The sequence below is a fragment of the Cygnus atratus genome, chromosome 5, assembly GCF_013377495.2.
Source record: "Cygnus atratus isolate AKBS03 ecotype Queensland, Australia chromosome 5, CAtr_DNAZoo_HiC_assembly, whole genome shotgun sequence".
NCBI lineage: Eukaryota > Metazoa > Chordata > Aves > Anseriformes > Anatidae > Cygnus > Cygnus atratus.
In genome coordinates this window covers 1499674-1524319 of record NC_066366.1, presented here as the reverse complement: position 1 = coordinate 1524319, position 24646 = coordinate 1499674, and the positions used below count along the sequence as shown (strand labels likewise).

Genomic DNA, 24646 nt, shown 5'->3' with positions numbered 1-24646 from the left:
TTCGCGGCGATTGGCTCGCTGCGTCTCGGGGGCGGAGCCGGGCCTCCTCTCCCCGCCCCTCTGCCCGAGCACGTCCGGGTCAGTCGGCGCAGTGAGGGGAAGTGCGCGCGCCGCGGCCGTTGCGCGCTTGCGGCCGGCTGCTGGGTGGTGGCGGCCTCGTCACCGGCACCATGTCGCGGGGCTCTATCGAGATTCCCCTGCGGGACACCGATGAGGCGAGTCGGGGTGGTGTGGCCTGGGGATGGGACGGGAAGGGGCTGCGGGGTGCAGGTGGTTGTCGCCTGTCCGCGGGGCCGGGGGCTGCCCGCGGGGCTCCTCCGTGAGGGAGGGCGGCCCCGGCCCCGCGCAGCCGGTGTGCCGAGCAGCTGGGCGCGGAGGAGCCGGGTCCCCGCTGGGAGCGCTACCTGCCGCTCAGCTCGTGCCTTGCCCGCCTCGAGTCTCCTCCTGGTCAGACACCGGTGTTCCTGACTGCACCGATTTTTCCATTGAGGGAGTTTTCACAAAGACGCAAGTGGGGCGCTTGGTCTGCTCTGCGATGTTATTTCGGGGTGGATTCACGGATTTGTTTAACTGTACTTAAGGTAATCTGGCACAAGCCGAGGTTAGGCAGATTTGATAGAAGTAGTTGGAAATTCACAGGGTAGTGGAAAGTTTGAAGTTGAAGCACCTCGCAGCAGACATCAACTCAGTAGTTTACCTGAATAAGGTGTTGAAACATGTTGTTTATGGATTGAAGAACTCTTTTTGTGAACGTATATATTAACTCCTTGTCCTTTCTTTAACAAGTTTCCAGACAATTGCTAATGTGTCCTTAAGTCTCACAAAGGTGTTTCTGTGGTGTATTCTCTGTAGGTTATATGGGGGGTGGGGGAGCAACGCTGTTCTGTGACAGAAATAGGTGTCAACATGAATAATTGATCTTGGTAGTGTTCTTCAACTTATGCTTAGAACTACTTGAGTCCTAAGTTTTGGATTAATCACTAATGGCTGCTATGAAATATAACTTATCACAATTTTTTTACTTCCATATTTATTTACTGTGTAGGTAATACCTATTTTTCATTAATAATGATCTTAGTTTGTTGTTGGTATTGCCCAAATTAAAAAACATTCAAACTAAAAATAACAGTAGTTGTAGAAAAAAATTTTTGCTGGTACTCTGATTTTGGGTAATCAAAACAGTAAGTCCTGATAAACTGGATGGCTGTAACCCCGTTGTAGGAGTAATAGAACCTGCGTTGGTATCATGGGACAAACCTGGGTGCAACAATTGCACTGTTTCCTTACTCTAAAACTGAATAGTAACATAGATGGCTAATATCAAAGGTGGTAGTGTGATTGAGTAGCAGGTGAACTAACAGGCAGTCAAATTGCATTCCTGAGCATGCCTCCTTGAGAATATTTGTTCCTTTTTCCTTGTTTTCCCTATCAGAAGAGTAGATCAACTTGGCAAAATAGTACTTGGAAAATAACAACGTCATGGTGAAAAGTTGTTGACTTCATTTGCTTATGAGTGACTATGGTTATTAATGATCAGAAATTTAGTCTGTTATCTGTCATGTTTGCCACTTCAATAAATCTCTTGATTTTTTGAGGCATAAGGATGTTTTTACGAAAATTGCAGGGTTCTTAGGTACGTTTTGGGTATTGATAACTGACTACTTGGAAAGTTTTAACTGTATCTTAGATCTTTGTATTATCTGCAGGATTTGTATTACCTGTAAGTTTTTAAAATGGAGCAGTTCTTGAAGGGATGTTTCAAGGCAACTTGGTTATCTGATTATTAGCTGAACTGTGAACATTCTGAGCCTGAAGGCTGTGATGAAAGAAGTTGAAGTATCAACTCTATTTTCCCTGACTAGTATCTCGACAATTGGGCTATCTTTTCTCAGATATTTGTGAGAGGCTATCACTTCTGTATTTTGCAGAATAAAATAAGCCGTCACTTCTTTGTCCACAGTTCTGTTTAAATGGAAGGAATTATTTATGTCTTAAAGGCTGAAACGTCCAGTTTGCTTTGAGCTCAATAATAAATAACATTGTTAATACTTTATGAAAAGAAAATCTCTGTTTCATTCTAGGTTATCGAGCTCGACTTTGATCAGTTACCTGAGGGTGATGAAGTTATAAGTATACTGAAACAGGAACACACGCAACTACACATATGGATCGCCTTAGCGGTTAGTATATATGCAAACTGCTTATTCAGATTATCCAAGAAAAATTTCTGCTTCTGTACTTTTATGACCAGGGATAACTGAATTCCGAACTGGAACTTAATTTGGTTATTTGATAACCAATTCTAGACCAGATATTTTTGATTTGTCATATGCATGTTAACATTTTAAGCTTATTTTTTTAATGAAACAATGCTGCTGGAGGCCTGCTTTTTAATTTTTTTTCTTAATCCTTAGTTTTACCATTTTGCTTCTTTGATTATGTACTTCATAAAAAGATGGGGGCACTTCATACTGTTGAAGTATGGTGAAATATGCAAAAAGATAAAGACGTTCAGAGGAAAAACAGTTGATTCTTTATAATAAATAGTTGCAAGAGTTCATCTGTGTTTTAATGTAAAACTAAGTTGAGATGATGATAGAAAAAAAACTGGTGATATCAGAATGTCTTCGATTATCCCTATACTTATGTGCCTTATGGATCCATCTGTTAAAACTGTGTATGTTATAGCTGGAATACTACAAACAAGGGAAAACAGAAGACTTTGTGAAGCTGTTGGAAGCGGCACGAATAGATGGAAACTTGGACTACAGAGACCATGAAAAAGATCAGATGACATGTCTGGATACTCTGGCAGCATACTATGTACAGCAAGCTCGAAAGGAGAAGAACAAAGATAACAAGAAGGAGCTCATTACACAAGCTACCTTATTATATACGATGGCTGACAAAATCATCATGTATGATCAGGTAAAAACAATCTGTGTAAAAATCCACGTTTGTAATTGTTTTAATCATTCTTTTTACCTGAATTTTTTAGTGTTTTCTGTGAATTCAAAAAACCGCTTCTAAAGAAAGCAAGTATTAATTCCGTAAAGAGAAGGTAGAAAATGCTCAGGCTTTTGTTTATAGATGCGTAGTATGTGTACGTAAAACTTGTAAGTATCTGAAATGTCTTTGATGCTACCAGGAATAATTATTTGTTGCTTGGGACACCTGATAGAACTATATAACTCAACCTTTGGGGGTTTGGAGGCTGGTTGTTACTCTTTTGTCTGATCGTGTGTGAACTTCAGTAGGCGATAAAGGCCTTTTTTTTTTTTCTCTCATTCTGATGCAAGAGAAATCAATTAATCGTAGAAAGAGTCCTATTGCATAATCTTTTCTATCGCACAGTCTTCCTATTTTATGACAATAAATGTAGTGGCCATTTTGTTTTCTTTATCTAGAATCACTTGTTGGGAAGAGCCTGTTTTTGTCTGCTTGAAGGTGATAAGATGGACCAAGCTGATGCACAATTCCATTTTGTGCTTAACCAGTCTCCAAATAATATTCCTGCCCTTCTCGGTATGAGTTTGAGTATTTGACTTGGTCTCTTCAGTTGAGTTTTGGAATGAGTTATGCTTAAGAAGGGGGTATGTATGTAAGTAGAGAGATAAAGAAGGGTATGAAGTATGTGCTCTTGACCAGAAATGTGTGATGGAGATTACTTTAAATATGGGAAGCATATGCAGATGGAAAAGCTAGGAAAAAGTACAATGTTTGCCAGCATCCTGACACCTTTTATCTTTGTTTTGGGGTTTTTGTTTGGTTTGGTTAGGGTTTGTTTTTTAGCTGTGTTCATGTAGCAATTAAAGCCTTTAGTTCTACGATGTGAAACTTGCCCTCAGAGCACAGTGCGAGCGTGCAGCGTGCTTTTTATCCTGCCGACACTGTAAATACTTCTCCCCTGAACGAAGCTTTTGGAATTTGGAAATTTCACTTGTAATCATGTGGTACAGCATTAAAACCTGTTTGCCTACATCCAGTCCAGCTACTTAAATTTTCTTGATGACATCAGTGAAGCTTTATACTTCTAAGATGAGGATACCATGAGTACCAAGGGGTCAGCTGTAAAACTGATTCTTCTCTGTTCACTAATGAATCTAGTCTTAGCAAGCATCTTTCTTCTGGATCAGGAAAGAACTAAATTTATGCAGAAAACCAGGAAAATGTAAACTTAATGTATTCCTTTGCTTGTTCAATATGCTTGACATTATCTAAGATAAAACAGTTGTAGTTGTCTGAATTTCCTGTTAGTGTTTTAATTGTTTATTAGTGTTTAATTCTAACATTTGAAAATTGGTACAACTTCACCAAATAAGAATTGAGCTGTTTTTTAACTGCTTTGTGTATATTTTTGATTTATTTGCAACTGTTGTGTTATAACAGGTAAAGCATGCATTTCTTTCAACAAGAAAGATTATAGAGGAGCCCTTGCCTACTACAAGAAAGCACTGCGTACCAATCCAGGTTGCCCAGGTAAGACAAAAGCTATTTCGTAGTGGAAAGGTCTAACTCAGATCTTCCTAACTGAAGTATCTAATTTTTTTGTGTGTGTGTTCTGTAGCTGTCCAAAAATCAAAAAATAAATTCCACTAAAAAGAAAAACACACACCCTCATTATCAAAGAGTTTAGTTTGTTGACTTGCAGTGCTCCTTAATTGTTAGAGAAAGCAATCATGCTGAGGAAAATGCTTTTCTGTTTTTTCTGATTATTACCTTCTAATTAGCTATTGCAAAATGAGAAGTTGCGTGTAAGAGAAGTTAAAATTGTATGGAGTGGGGAGGAAGATGCCGTTCAAGACTATAATAATTTATTTACAATCTCTTGGAATAAAAGTTAAGAAAATTACATTAGTAAGTTGGCATTAATAATGAATTGACTTGAAATCTAAAATTCTAGCTGTAGTGCACGCTAAGAGCTCTCCTTGTGTTGTATGGTTTTCTTAATGCAAAAATCCAGGAGACTTGTGTATAACAGCTGTAAAAGCTATGCATTTGATTTAGAAGTATCAGGATATTTGCATTGGTATCATATATATTCTAAAGTCTCTTGAGAGATGTGATATGCTTTTTGATAACATATCTGAAAAATAACTTATTACAGAATTGATGTGTATTCTGTAGTCTGGCTTAGCATAAGAACCATTGCTCCCAAAATGGATTTAGAAATGCAAGCTGTACTTTTAAATAGACATCTTTTGCTCATGCCCTGCTCACATACACTCAGGTACTGCGTATAAATGTCTCTGCGTTCCTAGTCTGCAAGCATCTTGAAAGAGCAATATGATGTGAAGTTTTCTGTATTAGTTCATCTGTACAGATCGTGGAAATTAGAGGGTGACGTACAGCGTTTTGTTAGCAGTTGAATCAGTTGATGGAGGCAAAACACCTAGCGAACTTGTCTATTCATCTGTGTTTTCTGGAGGCCTGCTGGTCTCAGCTGTACTTGACCTGCCCAAGAAATTTCCAGCCTTTTCATCTGACAATTTTTTTTCATGTCTTTGTTTTTTCTATTATGTTTCCATAAAAGTAATGTTCTATTTGCTTCCTATCTGAATCTTCTGGAGATGCAGACTGGTCTTCTGGAGTGTATGAGGAAATAACGTCTTAATAACCTATTAAAATTAATTTTGCTACCAAGCTTGGGAGGCTACCCTTAAAAACAACAAATCATTAAAAGGCTTTATAGGTTTTAAAGAAGTATTAATGTCCAGAATGTGTAAAATAAATCAAGTTCTTGTTGAAATGTTCAGATTCTGAATGGTGTCATCTTGTTTTCTAGCTGAGGTTCGATTAGGTATGGGCCATTGCTTCGTAAAACTGAACAAGTTGGAAAAAGCTCGCTTGGCATTCAGCAGAGCTCTGGAGCTCAATTCAAAATGCGTAGGGGCTTTGGTTGGACTGGCTGTTCTGGAACTCAATAACAAAGAGGTGGGTCCAACTTAACAAGAAACCATACTTACCTGACTTACCTAAAACAGCAAACTTTTTATCCTTTGAGAGGTGCTCCTTTTTTAAAAATGTGTAATAAAATTTGTGGTTCAGTCATTTTAGCTAGTGTTACTATTGAACGATGAATGATTTGTGCTTAAGGTGTAAGCAGCACATGCTGTATAACTTTATTCTGTGGTTAAAAACCTTCAACTCTGTTGCTAATAGAGATGGTAAGTACAGAAAACTAGTTCTATTTTAATTAAAGTAATAAAAATCCTTGGTGACGTGTGAATGTGCGTCTAGTAAAAAAAAAAACAGTTTTAAAAATCTCTCTTTAATGAGCAACAGTTACAGATCTGTTTAGTAGCCAGCCTTACTTAGTCATTTGCAACTCCATGAAGGTTAACTAAACGAGTTTGTACTTAGGATGATCGGAAAGTAACCAAATACTTGGAGACCTCATTTGCAATGGCAGCTGTATTCCAGAGTATCAGGAATTTTTTTGGAAGAGCATTATGCTAGCAAGAAGGTAAAAGACGTAGTCTCAGGAGGTTAGTCTTGGGCTTTTAGGGCTTTATGGAATATGAATGTTCAAACAAGTGTTCAAGTTATATTGAAACTACCTTGGCATGTGTGCTGCATAGTAAACTAAAGAATAGACAACTAATTTTAACCAGTCTGAAATAATGGTAAATTGGTGATCCTACCTCTCTAGATGTTGTATCACTAGAAAAAATATAGCTTAATTGAATTCGGAATATCTGATGGTCAGTCAGATCACATGGATGGTCATTCCATGTTAAGAAAGTTATTGGGGAGGATAGGACCTCTAAGATTTAAAAAACAAAACAAAAAAAATTTTTTTGCTTAATTGCGTGTTGCTAAATTTTAATGTTCTTCCAGTATTGCTTTCTGTAGAATACATAACTGTCTAGAAAGACCTTCTTTTAGTACAGAATATCTGAAAATGACTTGGTTTAGTAAGTCATAGAGAAAAATATTTTAGACCTCCATAAATAATTTGGGTGAATGTAGCCATGAGAGTTTTTCAATAAAACCACAGAGACAACCAAAAATGTTCTAAAATCAGATCATAATAAATAATTCCATGGGTAAGCAACTAATGAAACCTGCTTCCCCCCCCCCCCGAGGTCTTTTAACTCATTTGATTAAAGTCCCATTGAACTTTGAATAGCTGTAATTAAAAGCTGACCCACTCAGGTTTGGTTGTGAGGAATGTATTGTCTGTATTTTATTTCAAACTGTCTCCGTAACTGCACTGCAAAATTAGTATAACATCAAAGAGTTGACATGGGGGAGGAAGAAAGCTTTCTGTAGGGAAAAAATTCTCTCTAAGATGCAACTGCTAATTGATGTCTTTTCCATGTGTAGGTATTTGCAGTGTTCCCCCCCCCTCCTTAAAGATCTTACGATGTCAAATGAGGGTTGAGGTTACCCTGTATTATTACTGAGGTTTGTCCTCTCTGGTTTTATTTCATTCAAGTGTGTAGGAGATTTGAGACCTCTGCCCATCTACTAGATGTAGTTGAAATTGGACAGGAAACAAATTACTGGAAAAGTCAGACATAAATACTGTGATTATAAAACCTCTTTTGCCTTTGAAAGTTAGGCAAGAATAACTCAGTATTTCTTAACCAGGGTATGTTGTTGTGATAGTATTAGAAAGATACTGCCATTTTAAAATGAAATTGTGTTTGAGCTGCTGCTCATTGGACTTTACCGTATGTCTCAACTTTGTAAAACATAATAAGTTCAATAAGATTACTTTGCTTAGCTTTCTGCTGATAATAATAGCACAGATTTTTACATGATTACTAGATGCCATTTTTGGTATCTCTGTTTTGATATCTTTTATTTTTATATTTCTTTTCAGAAACGCATACAAATTTAAGCTGATGTGCTTGTGATATAAATCTCTCTGCTGTCCCAAATAAGTAGCAACTATTGACCCGTTATGGACTTGAACTTTTAAGTGAAATTAGTAGCCATAGAAAGCTTTCTTTAAACAGTAAGACTTCTCTATAAAAGGGTATGTTTTTTGTAGTAATGCCTGTAGGTAACCTCTGCCGTTTTTCATTGGAACTTAATTTACAGTACTTCTTAATTCAGCATCGGAGTTTCTTGTTTAGAATTGGAACATGAAAACGTTTTCACTTCTGTTCACATGTAAAATGTTGAAACCTAAAACAAACAGGAGTTAGGGATGTTGAACAGTAGAAGGAAGGCTATCAGAGGTGTGAGAGTGAAATGCCAAAAGACACAAAGGCTGGGTATTTTATTTTTTCTAGAAATTCCTGTTCTGTTCTTTTATTGTATTAATGGGTTTTGTGTTGTGTTTTTTTGTTGTTGTTTTCTTCCCTTCTCTTCCACACCCTATGTGATGGCTTCATTTTCTGGTCTTTGTGCTTCAGGGAGGAAAGCTGGCAGCTGAATTTACTTTCTTCTGCAAGGCTAACAAGGACTATGTTATGGTTCCTGAAGCAGTGTGCACTGAAGGATAATTTTTAAAATCTTAGTAAGATACAGCTATTGAGATGCTGATGATACTTGTGAATATTTCTTTTAGGCCGATTCCATCAAGAATGGTGTCCAACTTCTCTCTAGGGCTTACACAATTGATCCCAGTAATCCAATGGTGCTGAACCATTTGGCTAATCACTTCTTCTTCAAGAAGGTAAGTAGAAAGCCTGTGGAATTTTACAGTCGAATACTTGATAACCTCTGAACAGCAAGGTTTCCAATGTTAGTTTTAATCTCACTTCATCAGGTTAAGTGGTGCGTAATATGGAACTGTTAGTATAGATAGGTAAGTGTAAAGTTTTTGACTTAGATTTTTTAAATATTATTTTCTTAGGAAAGCCAAGAAAAGTGCACTTATTTCTTAAATCAAGCTCACTTTTGTGTCCTAAAGGGATTTCTTTGTCTCTTTGTTGTTTTTCTTCCCTCTTCTGGGCTTTAAGATATGCTGTAGATATGGAATACAGAAAAGAAAAGAAACCACTAAAACTATCGTTATTTAGTCAGTGCTGTGTCTAAAGCTTTCCTGTATTTACCACCTATCCTTGTTTAAATAATACATCACTTGACAACAAATAAAGTGAAGGCTTTCAAATTTATTTTAGGATTACGGTAAAGTACAACATTTGGCCCTTCATGCTTTCCATAATACCGAAGTTGAAGCAATGCAGGCGGAGAGTTGTTACCAGCTGGCTAGGTCTTTTCATGTACAGGTAGGACAGCTTTTAAAAACTCCCTTTGAGATTACACCTAATATTCTGGCTATAAAAGTTCATACAAAGCTTACCTGTGAAAACCCTACCTGCTCTTTCTTTAATTTTTATTTAGGAAGATTATGATCAAGCTTTCCAGTATTACTATCAGGCCACTCAGTTTGCCTCATCTTCTTTTGTACTTCCGTTTTTTGGATTGGGTCAAATGTACATTTATAGAGGGGATAAGGAGAATGCGTCACAATGCTTTGAAAAAGTTTTGAAAGCCTATCCTAACAATTATGAGACTATGAAAATCCTTGGATCTCTTTATGCGGCCTCAGAAGACCAGGAGAAACGGGATATTGCAAAGGTGAGTTCTGCCTCTGCCTGCATCATACTTTTACATGCAAGAGTAGAACTTGAAAATCAGACTTGAAATCGGAGTCTGTACCTTTAGATGCTCAGGGTTTCTTGACTGTAAATGTGGAGTATTTAATATTGGCTGTCATGAGAGATCCTCTTAACTGTGGTGAACCACAGCTTTTGCATAGAACTAGGATTCCTACTGGGCATTGGATAAAACAACTCCAGAAATTTAGGGGAGCTCTGGCCTCACATTTGTATTAGATGCTGTTAAAAGGCAAAATTCTTCCAGTCTGTTAATATTATCTGAAAATGTCAAATTAAGTAGTGATTTCCTGAAGGTGTAATAATAGCTAGTGATTTCCTGAAAGCACTGGTCTTAGCTTATCTGAAAGGATGGTGTTACTTTGCTTTTTTGTTTTTTCTTTAATGAAAGACTTTTTTAATCTAATGCTGGGTAAATAAATGCACCTAATATTAGCCATCATATTATAGCTTCTTGTGTTCATATGTGTAATAGTTTGTGCTTCTGTTTCTCTAGAACAGCTTATTTAAAAAAAAAAAAAAAAAAGAGAAATAAGGAAGGAAAGTAATGTGAATTTTTTCTTTTGAATTTCCAAGCTTTAGTCAGTTGTGCAGATGTTTAGAATGTTTTATTTTCCAGTGTGGTTCAGTATGGTTTCTAGTATTAAGGTCAATGCCTTTGCTCTTTCTTTGAGGTTTGTTACAACAATTTCTATGTTCACAAAGAAGTTTAATTGTTTTCTGCTGTTTCTCAGGGACATCTAAAGAAAGTCACAGAACAATATCCTGATGATGTAGAGGCATGGATTGAGCTAGCCCAAATTCTAGAACAGACTGATATACAGGTATTACACATGTAATTCACCCTGTTTGTGTCAATGCTTGTTATAGGAGCACATGAAGCTCATTCTCCTGTTTGTCATCCACTCTCTCTTTGTAAAGGGTGCACTGTCAGCTTATGGTACAGCCACACGCATTCTGCAAGAGAAAGTGCAGGCTGATGTCCCACCAGAGATTTTGAATAATGTGGGTGCTCTGCACTTCAGGCTGGGAAACCTAGGAGAAGCAAAGGTATGTAATAATTCAAAGTTTGAACTGAATTTTATGATCACCTGAACTTTTCCTCTAAGAATATACTGGAGTGCTTTATTCTTTTCTTCTTTTTATACTTTAGAAATATTTTTTGGCATCGTTGGATCGTGCAAAAGCAGAAGCTGAACATGACGAGCATTATTACAATGCTATCTCTGTAACAACGTCCTATAACCTTGCCAGACTATATGAGGCGATGTGTGAATTTCACGAAGCGGAAAAGCTGTATAAAAACATTTTAAGAGAACATCCTAATTATGTTGATTGTAAGAAATGTTTGATATTTCAGTTCCACCGTCCTCCTTAAAATACCAGAGATGTTTCCATCCACAGTGTTTTCTTGTCTCCCTGTATCTATCTTTAGTTATTTTCATAGTAGTTTTGGGGCCTGCTTACCTACTTGCTGTTATACCTACTGTTTTTAAGGACTGAACCATCTTTATAGTCCCGTCTCCAGGCTTGAGGCTTCTGATTATTGGTAGATCATTACTGTATTCCAAAAGTCTAGCAAACTAGCTTGTCTAGACTTGGATGCTTTTTGCTCCCTTGCTGCTCCCCTTCCACCCATACCCAAAAGCCTTAGCACCTCAGCACTCAAGTACAATCAAGGCCATCCACTTGACGTGGCCAGCCTCTGCAACCACACCTACTACTTAGCTCAGTGGAAATAGTGATTCTACCAAAGTGTCTCTGTCATGGACCTTGGTCGTCTTCCAGGGAAGAGTAGCTGTTGAGGGCATTGGTGCAGCTGCTATGGCACATCCTGTTTTTGCTCTTCGCTCTACCTTTCCTCTTGCCCCCAAGTATCTGATCTGTGATATTTCCTGTAAAGGAGAGGAGGTAGCCCTTGCCTAGCAAGCTGCAGCATGCAATATGCTTCAGAATAATCTGTTGGGTTTTTTTTTTTTGGTGGTCTATCATTGCCCGCTGCGCTTCCCAAAGCTTGCAGAAGTGGGAGAGCTGTTTAATGTGGGGGGAGAGAAATTGTGTAACTGATGTAGCCTGCTTTATCTGAGGTTTCTGAATTGTCTTTAACTTGTGAAAACAATTTAAAACATTTAAATTACATTGAAGTGTTAGAAATTTGCAATTTCTTTATCATTGCTGTGGATAGAAGTTCCTCTTTACAGAGTGCATCTCATCCTGAGTAGAATATGAAAGGTGTCTTTATGCTTGCTGTCCTTAGCAGGTCAAGAAAAGATTGCTTTTGAAATTCATGTATTGCCATTATTTTGCTTGTTTGAGATGAATTTAACCTGTTTCCTGATTCTGGGCTTGTTTGTTTTATTTCTCTTTATTTTTAGGCTACTTACGCTTGGGAGCTATGGCTAGGGATAAAGGAAACTTTTATGAGGCTTCTGATTGGTTTAAAGAGGCGCTTCAAATAAATCAGGTGTGTAACCCTTTAAGTGTTTGAAGTTAAAACACATGAAATACCAGGTTTTTCTTTCAATTTTGTTCTTGTGCTGCAATTCTATTTTGTCTGTTCACATAAACTAGGGGAAGGAGAGAGAACTGCTATAGTCTGCTCTTTTATTTATATATTTAATATGGAATTTAATTTATTTTATACTTGGAAAAGTAACCTTGCAGGGGAAAATGCTGCCTTTGCAATTGACAGTGAGTTTTTAATTCAGGACCATCCAGATGCTTGGTCTCTGATTGGTAATCTTCATTTGGCCAAACAAGAGTGGGGTCCAGGACAGAAGAAATTTGAAAGAATATTGAAGCAGCCTTCCACACAAAATGATACTTATTCCATGCTGGCTCTTGGCAATGTCTGGTTGCAGACTCTACATCAACCCACAAGGGACAGAGAAAAGGTAATGAGCATCTGTCTGCCCTGCGTATGGTTTTACTTATTTTTGTTAGCTGTTAGCTACTCAGAATGCTCTTCTCGTTGCCTATTTGGCATATTACAGCCCATAAAAATACTGGGTAGATTCTTATATACCTTGTTGTAGAAATGAGTGATCAACTGGGATACTTCTTTCCACAGGAGAAGCGTCATCAAGACCGTGCATTAGCAATCTACAAGCAAGTACTCAGAAATGATCCAAAGAATTTGTATGCTGCTAATGGCATAGGTGAATGTTAGACTAGTTTTCCTTACGTCAGAGGTGATGATGATATTCTTATGTTTCATGCTTTAATATCTGTAGAATTGTCTTTGCAGGGCCTGCACACTATTTAATAGAGCGCATGAAAGAATAGCTTTCATATGGCAGCTATGTCAGTTTTTAACGGGGAGCTTGATTTAGGCAATATTTTGTTTTCTTTGGCAGGAGTACATAGTATGTGAACCTGGAAGCTTACACTGTACATATTACTTTCCCCTTAGGAGCTGTCTTGGCGCATAAAGGATATTTCCGTGAAGCTCGTGATGTTTTTGCACAAGTGAGAGAGGCAACAGCAGATATCAGTGATGTGTGGCTGAATTTGGCACATATCTATGTAGAACAAAAACAGTACATCAGTGCTGTGCAGATGGTAACATCTCTAAATTGAACTACATAATATGTTGGGTTAGATGACTTCTTGATGTTTCTTAGCTGTCCCCGGCAGCTGCTAGTTTTCTGAATAATATTTTAACTATTTATAGGTCTATTTCTAGCATAATATTGGCTGTCCATTCTAGACTTAAAAACAAACTGCCAAATGTAGATAAGGTTAACAAAGCGTTTCCCCACTTGTACCCTTTTTCCATGTAGCAGAGTTAAAATGTGATTGAGTTAAAATTTTGGTCATGAAATTCGTTTTTAGTCAGAGGTTTCAGTCAGTGTAGTTACTGTATGTGACTTACTTTCAGTTGTTACTGAAATTAGTAAATGCAATTTGATGCTTTTTTTTTTTTTTTTTTTAAGACCAGCACTTCCTATTCTTATTATTTATGCAATCATTTGCAAGAATGATCAGAGCTGTCTGAAGAGCTGACTGGCATGATTTCTTTTGCCACAATTAAAATCACAGGGTAAATCATGTTAGAAGAAATCTCTTGAGGTCATCTAGTTCAACCTGCTCAAGCAAACTAACTTCCAAGTATCAATCTGTTCTGTTAGTTGATTAAAAAACATACAAGCAAGCTTAAAAAATTGTATGTTGGACAGGATAGAAGCTCAGTAAAAACTTGTTTAGTGAGGATTTATTCCACATCAAGGCTCAAAAATACTTAACTCAGAACTATCCTCAAGGTTTTTGTGATGGTTATAAGGAATATAAGATCCTGGACCTTTTATACCTGATCAAGAGCTCAGTAGTTACTCTCCTCCAGTGAACTACTGGTAAAAGTCTTTGTTAATGTGATGTAATGCATTCTGTTATTTGACTCAAGTCTGTCTTCTTTAAGACCTTGTCTGTCTTTACTGAAAAAAGCCTAATGAGAAATCTAATTTTAGCAATGCAGTGAACTTTCACCTTTTGATTTGTCAGAAAAATATTATACTTATTTGCCAATATATTTGTGTGAGGCTATTAGAAGAACCATGTTTGTTCACTGAGGTGTTTTATTGTTCCCTGGTTTCTCCTATGCAGTTGGTACAAGCCCAAGTTTGATATACATGATATTGCACTCAAAGGGAGATAAACTGAATTTTAATAGCGTAGCTTGCTGCAGCCACAACAAGTATTCTAGTGAGTTCTCTACCATAAAGTATACAAATCTGGGGCAGACTTAATGCTAAATGCAAAATCTTTGACTCTAAGTGTGAGTGAAAATTGGATGCTCACAATGCCATGCGACCCCTCTGTAGTGATTTCAGGCATTACAGGGTGATTTCTGTATTTGAGCTGGAAGTAAAGGTTGTTTTGTATTTTTTAATATTTTGGAGATTTAGAATCACTTAAAGATGGCTTGAGAAAAGAGTATGGCAAAAAGGCACTTGTTACTGAAAAGGATGAGGTTTCTTAACTGTTGGAACCTTTAATTGAAGGCCCATAAAACATAGTGACAAGTCGTCTTTTACACTTTAGAGCAGCTGTAGTGTGAAAGAAAATACAGTGTAAAAGAAATAATTAGATATGCCAAGTTATTCAGCTAGGTGGACAGGACTAATTTGATATTGAGTTATCTTAAAGGTGGGGAATTTTTTTGTAACTAATTGCATCAGATATATGGAGTTACTACATTAAGTATATTTTTAGCTATGAACCAAGAAAGCAGATTTCTTTCATACCACATAAAATAACTGAGAGTGCTCTTAAAAATGAGTCTTGCTGGGTTTTGTTGCAGTAGATGGTATTTGCAAAGCATTTTATGATACTTCAGGACCTACAGAGCCTTCAGGACTGCTGCCAATTTTCAGATATGCTGCTTTTTTTGGAAAAAAAAAAAGCACATTAGCAGTAATACTTTCTAGGAAGGGAAACATTTGATGTAGTTAGCTAACCATAATAACTAACCATTGTCACCTCTTAATTTTATTTTTCAATTTCAGTATGAGAACTGCCTCAGGAAGTTCTATAAGCATCAAAACACTGAAGTATTGTTATATTTGGCCCGGGCACTCTTCAAATGTGGGAAATTGCAGGAATGTAAACAAACTTTGTTGAAGGTATGAATATAGAATATCATAGATCACAGTAAAATTAGCGTAAATTGCTGCATATTTAGGTCTCTTTAAATTCAGTATCTTGAATTGAAATAGTGGTGCTTATTTTCTGTATACCTCGGTGTACCTTACTTGTATACCTCTGTATCATGTTGTATCTTAAAAACACGCTTTTCATTTACAGGCCAGACATGTTGCACCAAGTGATACAGTCCTTATGTTTAATGTGGCTTTAGTGCTACAAAGACTAGCTACCTCTGTCCTGAAAGATGAAAAAAGCAATCTAAAAGAGGTGCTTAATGCTGTGAAAGAACTGGAGCTAGCCCACAGGTAAAGCTGATTTTTTTTTTTTTTTTACTAATCATGATAATATATTTCAGTTTCCTTACAGTAAAAGTGCAGTGTAGATCTGAAATTATGATTGGAAGAGCAATTATCTCCAGTGAAACACTGTATGGAATTCTAGAGTTTCTAGCAGAAAAATGATTTTGCCTGACAAAAACTGTGTGTTCAGACTTGGCTCCAGAATTATTTTTATTTGGCCAGGTGGCCAATACATATTTCCCAAGGAGTTTTGTATTATGGTTGAGGCACTTTTTCTTAGAAGAACTTAGTTGAAAATGCATTGAAAATTGTTCTGCAAATTTAATACATTTTTGGAGGACTTCTTTCAAAATAACCTGTGAAGTTTAAAACTAGATCTCAAAATGAAATTTTTTATATTATATGAGCCTAGTTAATGAGTAGTAGTCCTTGATAACTGTGTCTTCTCGGTGGCAAGTAAAGCCTAAGCACATTAATAAATTAAGAACAGAAGCTGGTTCTGAAACTTGTTTGAAATCTATAGTCTTTGGCTTAAAAAAAAAAAAAAGCTTTATGGGGAGAAAACAATAACCGATTAACCGAATAAGGAATTCATTCACAATTTCCCATTGGCAGGCAGATGTTTAGCTATTTCCAGGAAAGCAGAGCTGCTTCACAACAACAGTTATGAAGACAAATGCCAGAACTCTGAACAGCCTCTTCCCCAGCCCCTTCTTCCTTCTCTTCCCCCGACTTCTATTGCTAAGTATGACATCATATCCCTTATGACCAGCTCTCCTGGCTGTGTTCCCCTCCCAACTTCTTGTGCACCACCAATCTCCTTGCTAGCAGGGCAGTGCAAAAAACACAAAAGCTAGCTCTGCTAGCTCTCTCCTAGCTCTGTTTTTATGTCCAGGATAGATAGTGGCGTTCAGATGTTTATAGTGGCAGGAACTGCGGCCTGAGATTAGTTCTTCATTTTCCTTTGCAACTATAATTTGCTATAGTATTGACCAAAACAGATCTTTGGCACAAAGGTATTCCAATTATTTCATCAGCTACAGAAAACTTTTCATATAATCAAGGATTTAGAAATTCTAGTGCTTTACATAATGCAAACAGTGTACATTCAGAAACAAATTCTATCTTAAATTCAGTTGGAAACTTGTGAGTTCATGTCTTTATTTGGTATTCAATTTACTAAAAAAAAAAAATAAATCAAATGTCTGATATATTTAACTTTTGGAGAACACTTTCCGTAAGCTTAAACTTGAGGGGGGAATTACTTCATAGGCTCAAGCCTTTAGAGTTCAATCTAGCATGAAAACGCTTCATTATAAACATGAAAGGAAACTGGCAACCTCAAAAAAGTTGGACTGTCCTTCTCTTTTTCCTTTAAATGGTTACAAACTCTTTTCAAAGCAGTGATCATCATAGCTTACCTGTCTATTTGAGGGTACATTATATTCACTAGGGCCTGTGAACTAGATTCGGGGAGGCTGTTTTGGACAGATTTGAGACAAAATAAATTAGTATGTCTTGCATTTGAGATCTCTGAATGTACTTGTTGTATTAAAAGTAAAAAATTGAGGGTTTTGTCTTCTGTTGCATCGTACAGGATTGTAATTCAGGAGCAAATGTTTTAAGGCAAAATTGCACTAAACATATAACTAATACTATTTTTTGCTTGTCTTTATCATCTAGGTACTTCAGTTACTTGAGTAAAGTGGGTGATAAGATGAGATTTGACTTGGCACTTGCTGCTACAGAAGCCAGGTAAAAAAAAAAAGAAATCATTCAGGAACTGGAATGAATGTTATCTTTTTTCTATTTTTTTTCTTTCCAGAATAAAACTTTTCCAAAATTTTAGCTATTTCATAGAACGGTAGAAATCTAACTACAGGGTTACTTGCTGTTACTGTTTTTTTTTCTCTTCCTGTCTTTGCTTTCTAATGTTTTTGTGCAGTCTAAAACTCTAAACTTGTGCTCTCCTCTATCAACGAGAGGCTGCAAAACTTCAGCTATTTTAATAGCAGATTTTCCATCAAGGGGAGAGTGGAAAACTTATTTAAAGATCTCTAGCTCTCCCTGTTTTGGCTTTAATGATAATTTAACAGGTTTGATTTCTTGGAAATTTTTTTAAGATAACTTTTGGTGACTAGAGTGGATCATTTATTAAAACATGAAATACTTATATTTTACAATGTCTAGTCTTTAAATTTTGTTCAGGGTGATGTGTTCATACACAAGCCTGTTCAAATCAGTTTTCTTTTAAGCCTGTTTCTTATGTTTTTCATGCAGTTTGCCCTATTTTTACATAGACATACAAATAACTTCTATTGGCAATCATGCACTATACATCTTAAATAGATATTATTAAAGCATTTTGTATGGAGAAGAAAATTTCTATCTCTTAATAGTAAAAGAATTTGTCATTGTAACATAGCTAAGGAATGGTACTGAAAGCACCTTTCATTAATGTTTTACGAGACTGGAACACTTAATGCAACCTTAACTCTTATACAGTTGTGGGGATTTTTTTAGATAAAGTTTGTGACTACCTTTCTGATTAGGTTTGCTAATAAGTTCAGACTAAATGACTTCTTTTTATTAACCATAGTTCTGAAGCTGTTCAGATGGGTTGAAATGATTTCTTTGTGATTTTTATGTATTTGAATTGGCTAAATTTTAAGTGTAAACCAGTAAGTTCCAAGTTGTGTATTGCATCTTAAAGATAAATTATATTAATATTAAATGTGTTAGTTTACTCAAAAATCTCTACTGGTCTTCTATTGCAGTATTTCAGGTAGCTTATTTTGTCACAAATAATTTTGTGATGTATACCCTTTATGAAACTGTTACTCCTTTTAGTATGTGTCTGCCACCTTCCTTTACTTGAAACCTTTGCATGTTATAGGCAATGCTCTGATTTACTGAGTCAAGCCCAGTATCACGTGGCTCGAGCACGCAAGCAGGATGAAGAAGAGAGGGAGCTGCGTGCAAAGCAAGAGCAAGAAAAGGAACTGCTTCGCCAAAAACTACTTAAAGAACAGGTTTTTTTCTGTTACATTTTACTGAATTAAAAAAAAAAAAGTGTTAAAGTGTTCCTACTGCTCTGTGATGGTGCCTGGTGTTACTGATGAAATATCCAGTTGATATTTTTCTTAGGTATAGTAAATGTTAGCAGAAGATGTTACAGCTAACAGGTGATACTCATTCTTTCCCATTGCCTTAAAAATAGATTTTTATTTTTATAATGAAGTCCAAGTGTTGGCAAACCTTTTAAGGTTATCAAATTTTAGTACTAATGGGACCAATGAGGGAGCACTTGGTACAAAAGTTACTTTGGAATTTTGCCTACTTCAGTACAGGCCTTGTAGAAAACCTTTATGACGTGGAATTTGTAGAAGTCAATATTCTAGTTGCTTGTCAACAAAAACACCTCTGAATATAATAATACAACTATAATAGTAATGGTTAGTTTCTTCTCTGTTTCAGGAAGAGAAGCGCCTAAGAGAGAAAGAAGAACAGAAGAAACTTCTGGAACAAAGAGCTCAATACGTGGAGAAGACCAAGAATATTCTGATGTTCACTGGTGAAGTAGAAGGATCAAAGGAGAAAAAACGTGGTGGTGGTGGAGGCAGGGTAGAACAGATTTTTTTTTTTTTTAACCTCTATTTTTTTCTTTGGTAAACATTCTCTCGGTATAGCATGGGGTTTTAATTTCAAGCTGCCTAAGCTCTGCTGTGTGAAACAGCACAGATTTAATGCTCTGATGTAAAAATTGGAAATTAACATTTAAGTTGTGAACTAGGCAGCATTACTAAAATCTGTTCTGTTCAATTTTAAAAATAACAGAAGATTATAATGTGTAAATTTGGAATCACTTTCTCAGTGATACCAGTCCAGAGATAATGGGAAAGTTGACATGAGGTCTGTGTTATGTCTTCAAAAATGTGTTCGGAGAGGTTCTATTTTGAGTTGTTGTCTGGTAGCTTTTAACTGGAAGATGAATAGCAAGCTATATTGTGGGGCTTTTATTTATTACAGCGTTCCAAAAAAGGAGCGGGGGAATTTGATGAGTTTGTCAACGATGACAGTGATGAAGATTTGCCAATGTCTAGAAAGAAAAAGAAGAGGAAGGGCAGTGGTAGTGAACAAGATGGGGAAGAAGAAGAGGGAGAGAGAAAGAAGAAAAAGAGGAGGAGGTAACTTGTACTTCAATGTTAGACTCTCATGAGAAATAGTACAGCTCTAAATATATTCTTATGCAGTGCTTCGTAACATAAATGAATGTTTGTTAAGCGGTTAGCAGGATTAAGTCTTATGTATTCTTAAACAAAAATTAAGAGTACTTATGCAAGAGAAGAATGAATAACATTTGATCAGCTGAATTTTGAGACTGGAAGTTTTGTATGTGTAAAGTTTTTTTGCAGTGATATACTTTACATCACATAAATATGATTCTGTTTAAGACCCCAGAAAGCAGATGAGGGAAGTGATGATGAAGAACATGAAAATGGTCCTAGACCTAAAAAACGACGTCCACCCAAAGCAGAGAAAAAGAAGGCTGTAAGTTAAATGCTGAATGGCTTTTTTTCCTAAATATGCACTTGGACTCCAGCACTACTCTATTTGACAGACTTATTAATGCTGAAAATTACAACAAAACTTGTTGTAGCAAACTACCTTTTGTCCTCCTTTCCCTATTGCTATAGCTGCTTCGGGGTTGAAAAGAATATTTCGTAAACCTTCTGCAATATCTGATAGCAAACGGAAAATTTTGATCAAACTATTTTAGAACGTTAGAAGCACGTCTTATTTTTTGAGTGTTTGTGCCACTCTGATTTAACCAGACATGTGAACAAGCAACCCTTTGTTTTTGCCCGTGCAGCCCAAACCAGAACGTCTGCCTCCTTCAATGAAAGGAAAGATCAAATCAAAAGCCATAATTTCATCTAGTGATGATTCTTCTGATGAAGATAAACTTAAAATTGCTGATGATGGGTAAGAAGCTTTATTATCTTCTCAAGCACTGGAGTTTTAGTGTATGCTTTCAAGAGAAATGACAGTATTAATAATAATAAGATAATGAGAAGATAATCAGAAGCCTTTCGTTGTACTTATAACATCACTTTCCATTACAAATGATTCCATTCCCTTTCTCATTTAGATAATGCTAACATTACTCAAATCCTAGCATCTTAATTTATTTTTTAAGATAAGCATTGCATCTTTTAATACTGTTTTTTTCCCCCTACAGACATGCCAGGAATAGCAACAGTGATTCAGATGATGAGGAACAGCAGCACAGTAAACACATTGTTTCTGATAGTGATTCTGATAACAGAAACAAGTCCGGTAGCGAGGCAGGTAGTCCGAGGAGATCCAGTGTCCATGCATCTGAGGAAGATTCTGACAGTGATAGATCAGCCGGAAAAAGGAGACGGTCAGATTCAGAGCAGTCTGACAATGAGTCTGTGCAGTCGGGAAGGAGTCGTTCTGGTGGTTCAGAAAATGAATCTCGCCCAGCTTCTCGCAGTGCTGACTCAGACAGAGATTCTGAGAGAGGATCTGACAATGAGGGTTCTGGCAGAGGATCCGGTAACGAATCTGAACCAGAAGGATCTAACAATGAGGGGTCTGAAGGTGGTTCAGATGACAGTGATTAGATCTAAATTACAGACGTCTTTTTAAAATGTTCATGTAAATATATTTCCGTTCTAGTGAAAATCCAATTTTTTATATTTGAAAACTGATGGGGAAAAAACGTTTTAGTAAACTGTTGTGGAAACCTTCCTGTGATTCTTTCTATTAGCAGCTAATGGATGTTTCTCTAAGTTGGATTATGGTGTATTAAATTCAAACTGCTGTGGATGAGGAACAGAAGCCCTGTACTAAAATCAGCACACCAAGGATGGAATGCGTGTAAAAACTACGGAAAGTTAAATCTCAGTTTAGGTTGTTCCGGTGTAGGTTGTTCCGGTGTAGCTGAAATTGTGTGCTCTGTGTTTATACGTGCATAGATGACTCTTAAAAATCCTAACAAATGAAACAAAGAGCTTTGGATATTTATCTCTTTCTCATTCTGATTACAGGTCAGTAGGGAGGTTTTTCATGTTTTCTCTTAAAAAACATATTTGAGAACATATTTGCCATGATGTAACTCCGTATATTTCAAAGAGTTTGATATTTTTTTTCGCTTTTGTTTCTGTGGTAAATCAGGTGAAAAAGAAGCAAATATTAAAGGAGTTTTATAAAGTAATGATACAGATGTAGATAGAGTATTTAAATTGGCAGGTCAAAAAAATAAACTTTGAGGTATTTCCGTATTACCTGACATAGATGAAGATGTCGGTGTCACAATAAAATGTTCCTGCTCATTTGCTTCGAGTGGTTTATTTAAAGCCTTAAATGGTATAAGCAGAAAACCTGAAAATGTTAAATTTGACAAAGCAATGTGTTTTGAGGAAGTAGTCTTTAACTGGGTTTTAGCTTAAATGTATGGCTGTTGGAGTGAACGTATTTCATGCTCTGTGTTCATTATTGTATTGTAGACTGAAGTGAACCTGATTTCTCTTTAGAGTTGTCTTTTCCTGAAGTTTTGAAAAGTCTTCTGCACCAGTCTGGTATGGGTGGGGGAGTTCTACCTTCATTCATTGGTCATCAAGTTAGACATTCACTAAGAGAAGATCGTGTATTGCTATTGTTTTTAAAAGATTGTATAGCCTAAACTATGTTCCTTTTCTTTTTTAGAAAGTCCAGATTGTCACTACTGATACCTAACTTCAAGTACTAACTGAAAGCTAAGTTTCCCATGCTGCTATTTCTGGTTTGCTGTGAGCATTAGCTGTTCTCATTGTGTATGTTTTGTCATGTGCTTATGGGCTGTTGGTAACAACAGCAGACAAAGTCGAATGTAGAACAGTTGAGACATCTCTTTTACTGGCTCAGTACGGTATCAAGTTTCTGTAAGTAGTCTTACGTAAACTTAATTGAGTAGTAACATGCAGAACAGAAGAACAGCTACCTTGTTTGTTGGATTAGAAACAGAACTGAATCTTAACTCAGTCTTCTTGTTAATATAGAGTCACTTAGGTAGAAGATTTGCCACACTTCAAAACTGGAAGTTAGATGGCTTTGAAAGCACATGCTTGAGGAAAATTTGTGGCCCTTACAGGAAATGATTCTCCTGTCAAGAGTCACAACCCTGGTCCTCACTTCTTTCAGAATCAGAAGGAAGCAGTGGACAGATGAGGTATGTACGTATGATGCCAAACCACTGGTTTACTTTATGAAGCAAAAAGTGAGAGGGATTAAATGTAACTAAAAGAAAGCTAATATATACAAGGTAAAACAAACGAAGAACTGGCAGCAATGCCAAGTGTGAGGGTTGCCATCTTTTTAACAACAATAAGGAAAAAAGCATACAGCACTTAACAGGATTTTAGAAACTTATTGATGCTTCAGATGCATCTCTACTAATATAGCCTTCAGTGTCATGTTATTAATTGTCTTCCTTATGAAAGATCTGAAGGTCTTGGTTTGGAGTAGAGTGTAGCAAAATATATCTTTTCTGTATGTAAAAGTTTTCTTGATTAAGTATTGAGAGGGTCTTCAGATCTAACAGCCAGTTGGAGAAATACCTTCACGAAATATAAAATACATATGGAAACACCTTTTATATTACCTGGGAAGGGAGAGCATTTTTGGAGCTTTCCACAGTCAGAAAGGAGAAGGTTGGGTCTTGAAAAGCTTTGAAGTGGATGAAAAGCAAGCGGCCAATCAGCAGGATACAAAAAGAAGCCTTTTGCTACCCACTACCCTCTTTACCTGCTTTTAACTGAACAGCAACAAAACAGCTTTTTATTCCCCTTAGGAGGGTTAATGGGAGCTATAAGGTTATACAAAGTCATATCACTGTAATTGGGGGGGGAAGTTGTATTTTCTCTTAATTCATGATGTGTAATTTTTTTTACTTAAATAGAAATGGTAGAATAATGCCTCTGTCATGCTATTGGCAGCATTTCTTGCCTTCTGAGATAGCTGGATGGCTTGCAGCTCTTAAATTCATTATAGCAGTAATTTATTCCCGAGTAAAATACATGGAATTATAATACTACTTTACTATAGAAGTTACTTTTACTCCTAGCTTCTGTTGTGCTTCCACTAACAATTTGCATGACTGTATTAACAGTTTTCTTTTGAGCTCTGTTGCACCTTAAGATTTTGCTCTCATCAAATGTGAATGCAATTTCTTCAAAGTACAGTAGGAGAGGATCGGTGTGTATTTTTCTGTGAGTGCTTGCTTTTTTTAATATTCTTTAACGTTTATCTTGATCCTTCACAGAACCAACCACATCTCTTTCAAGCAAAGGCAAGTTGCTAATGAATACCGGTCTTGACTTTCCATGCAGTGGTAAGGGTTCACAACTAAGTCTGAAGATGTAGTTAGAGAATGCAAAACATCTCTACCACTCTCTACGCTTTCAGGACTCATTACACTTCTGGTCCAACTTGCAGTGCAGTCTGAACTGCTCTAAACTGGCCATACTGAATCTCACAATCATAGAATCGTCTAGGTTGGAAGAGACCTCCAAGATCACCTAGTCCAACCTCTGACCTAACACTAACAAGTCCTCCACTAAACCATATCACTAAGCTCTACATCTAAATGTCTTTTTGAAGACCTCCAGGGATGGTGACTCAACCACTTCCCTGGGCAGCCCATTCCAATGCCTAACAGCCCTTTCAGTAAAGAAGTTCTTCCTAATATCCAACCTAAACCTCCCCTGGCACAACTTTACCCCATTCCCCCTCGTCCTGTCACCAGGCACGTGGGAGAACAGACCAACCCCCACCTCGCTACAGCCTCCTTTAAGGTACCTGTGGAGTGCAATAAGGTCGCCCTTGAGCCTCCTCTTCTCCAGGCTGAACAATCCCAGCTCCCTCAGCCGCTCCTCGTAAGACTTGTTCTCCAGACCCCTCACCAGCTTGGTCGCCCTTCTCTGGACTCGCTCGAGCACCTCCATGTCCTTCTTGTAGGGAGGGGCCCAAAACCGAACACAGTACTCGAGGTGCAGCCTCACCAGAGCCGAGTACAGGGGGACAATCACCTCCCTCGCCCTGCTGGCCACACTGCTTCTT

General features: G+C 37.1%; 1 protein-coding gene across 1 annotated transcript; it reads left to right on the top strand.

Moving 5' to 3' along the window:
- The first annotated feature begins 4 nt into the window (after positions 1–4).
- On the top strand, positions 5–21882 carry CTR9 (CTR9 homolog, Paf1/RNA polymerase II complex component). Its single transcript, XM_035550263.2, has 25 exons — positions 5–215; positions 2082–2180; positions 2689–2928; positions 3408–3525; positions 4390–4479; positions 5786–5934; positions 8525–8632; positions 9081–9188; positions 9304–9540; positions 10313–10402; positions 10500–10628; positions 10732–10915; positions 11954–12042; positions 12287–12472; positions 12649–12736; positions 12991–13139; positions 15083–15199; positions 15381–15526; positions 17204–17275; positions 18417–18552; positions 18998–19144; positions 19550–19707; positions 19975–20071; positions 20394–20506; positions 20763–21882. The coding sequence occupies exons 1-25, from the start codon at positions 171–173 to the stop codon at positions 21169–21171; spliced, it is 3504 nt and encodes a 1167-aa protein (XP_035406156.1). The 5' UTR covers positions 5–170; the 3' UTR covers positions 21172–21882.
- The last annotated feature ends 2764 nt before the right edge of the window (positions 21883–24646 follow it).